Source organism: Rhea americana, unplaced genomic scaffold (assembly GCF_003343005.1).
Source record: "Rhea americana isolate MKP2758 unplaced genomic scaffold, rheAme1 scaffold_1791, whole genome shotgun sequence".
NCBI lineage: Eukaryota > Metazoa > Chordata > Aves > Rheiformes > Rheidae > Rhea > Rhea americana.
Genome location: NW_028185918.1, coordinates 1 through 1,248, shown reverse-complemented (window position 1 = coordinate 1,248; position 1,248 = coordinate 1). Strand labels below are relative to the sequence as shown.

At 72.7% G+C, this 1,248-nt stretch overlaps 1 protein-coding gene across 1 annotated transcript; it reads left to right on the top strand.

Annotated features, from left to right (window-relative positions):
• Positions 1 to 3: 3 nt before the first annotated feature.
• On the top strand, positions 4 to 738 carry LOC146597708 (cGMP-dependent protein kinase 1-like; the record flags this gene model as incomplete). Its single annotated transcript, XM_085301632.1, has 4 exons — positions 4 to 92; positions 161 to 302; positions 388 to 551; positions 622 to 738. Coding segments are annotated over 4 exons (512 nt in total), but the record flags the coding sequence as incomplete, so codon positions are not given.
• Between the last annotated feature and the right edge of the window lie 510 nt (positions 739 to 1,248).

Sequence of the window (1,248 nt, the reverse complement as noted above, 5' to 3'; positions counted from 1 at the left end):
AGGTTCTTCGGCTCCTTCCGGGACGGGCAGTACGTCTACCTGCTGCTGGAGTTCTGCCAGGGCGGCGAGCTGTGGACCAAGCTGCGCGAGGTGTACGGAGCCGGGGCCGGGCCGGGCCGGGCCGGGCCGGGCCGTGCCCACCGCCGCCCCCGCCTTGCAGGCGCTGCTTCGAGGAGCCCACGGCGGTGTTCTGCTCCGCCTGCGTGGTGGAGGCCCTCGAGTACCTGCACGGCCACGGGATCGTCTACCGCGACCTCAAGCCCGAGAACCTCATGCTGGACCAGCAGGGCTACGTCAAGCTGGTACCGGGCGCGCGGCAGCCCCGGGCACCCGGCGCGGGGCGGCGGGGCCGGGCGGGGGGCCGGCTCAGGGCTCCTGCGCCCGCAGGTGGACTTCGGCTTCGCCAAGGTGCTGGCGCGCGGGGAGAAGACCTACTCGCTCTGCGGGACCCCCGAGTACCTGGCGCCGGAGATCCTGCGCCAGGAGGGCCACGACTTCGCCGTGGACTTCTGGATGCTGGGGATCCTCATCTTTGAGATGCTGGTGGGCAGGTGAGGAGGGGCCCCCCCGGGCCGGGGCGCCGCGCCGCGCCGCGAGGCCTCACCCGCCCGCCTMCCGCAGGCCCCCCTTCCACGGCGCGGAGCCCCAGAAGATCTACAGCCGCATCCTGGACGGCGTCTTCTCCTTCCCCGCCTTCCTGAGCGAGGCCGCCTGCTCCCTCATCACCAAGCTGTGCAGGTGCGGGGCGGGCAGGCGCCCGGCGGCGCTCGGCCCTGCTGCGCGTCGGGCGCATGGGGAGCACCGGGGGGGCACAGGGCGCCCCTGGGGTGCCCTGGTTTGCATTGGGTCTGCTCAGCACCATGGGGTGCACTGGGGCACCCGGGGGGGGGGGGTGTTGAGCTCCCTGGCATGCATTGGGTACATGGAGCACCCTGGCATGCATCAGGTGCCCTGGGTTGCATTGGGTGCATGGGGCACCCTGGGGTGCATTGAGCACCCTGGCCTGCACGTGGCACCCTGGTGTGCACCAAACACCCTGGGGGACATCCTGGGGTGCGTTGAGCACCCTGGCCTGCACGTGGCACCCTCGGGTGCACCGAACACCCTGGCATGCATGTGGCACCCTGATGTGCATGGGGTGCCCCGGGGCACCCTGGGGTGCATGGAGCACCCCGGCATGCACGGGGCACCGCGGGGATTGTGGGGCACCCCCGGGGCGCGTGGGGCACCCCGGGGCGCAGCAGACCC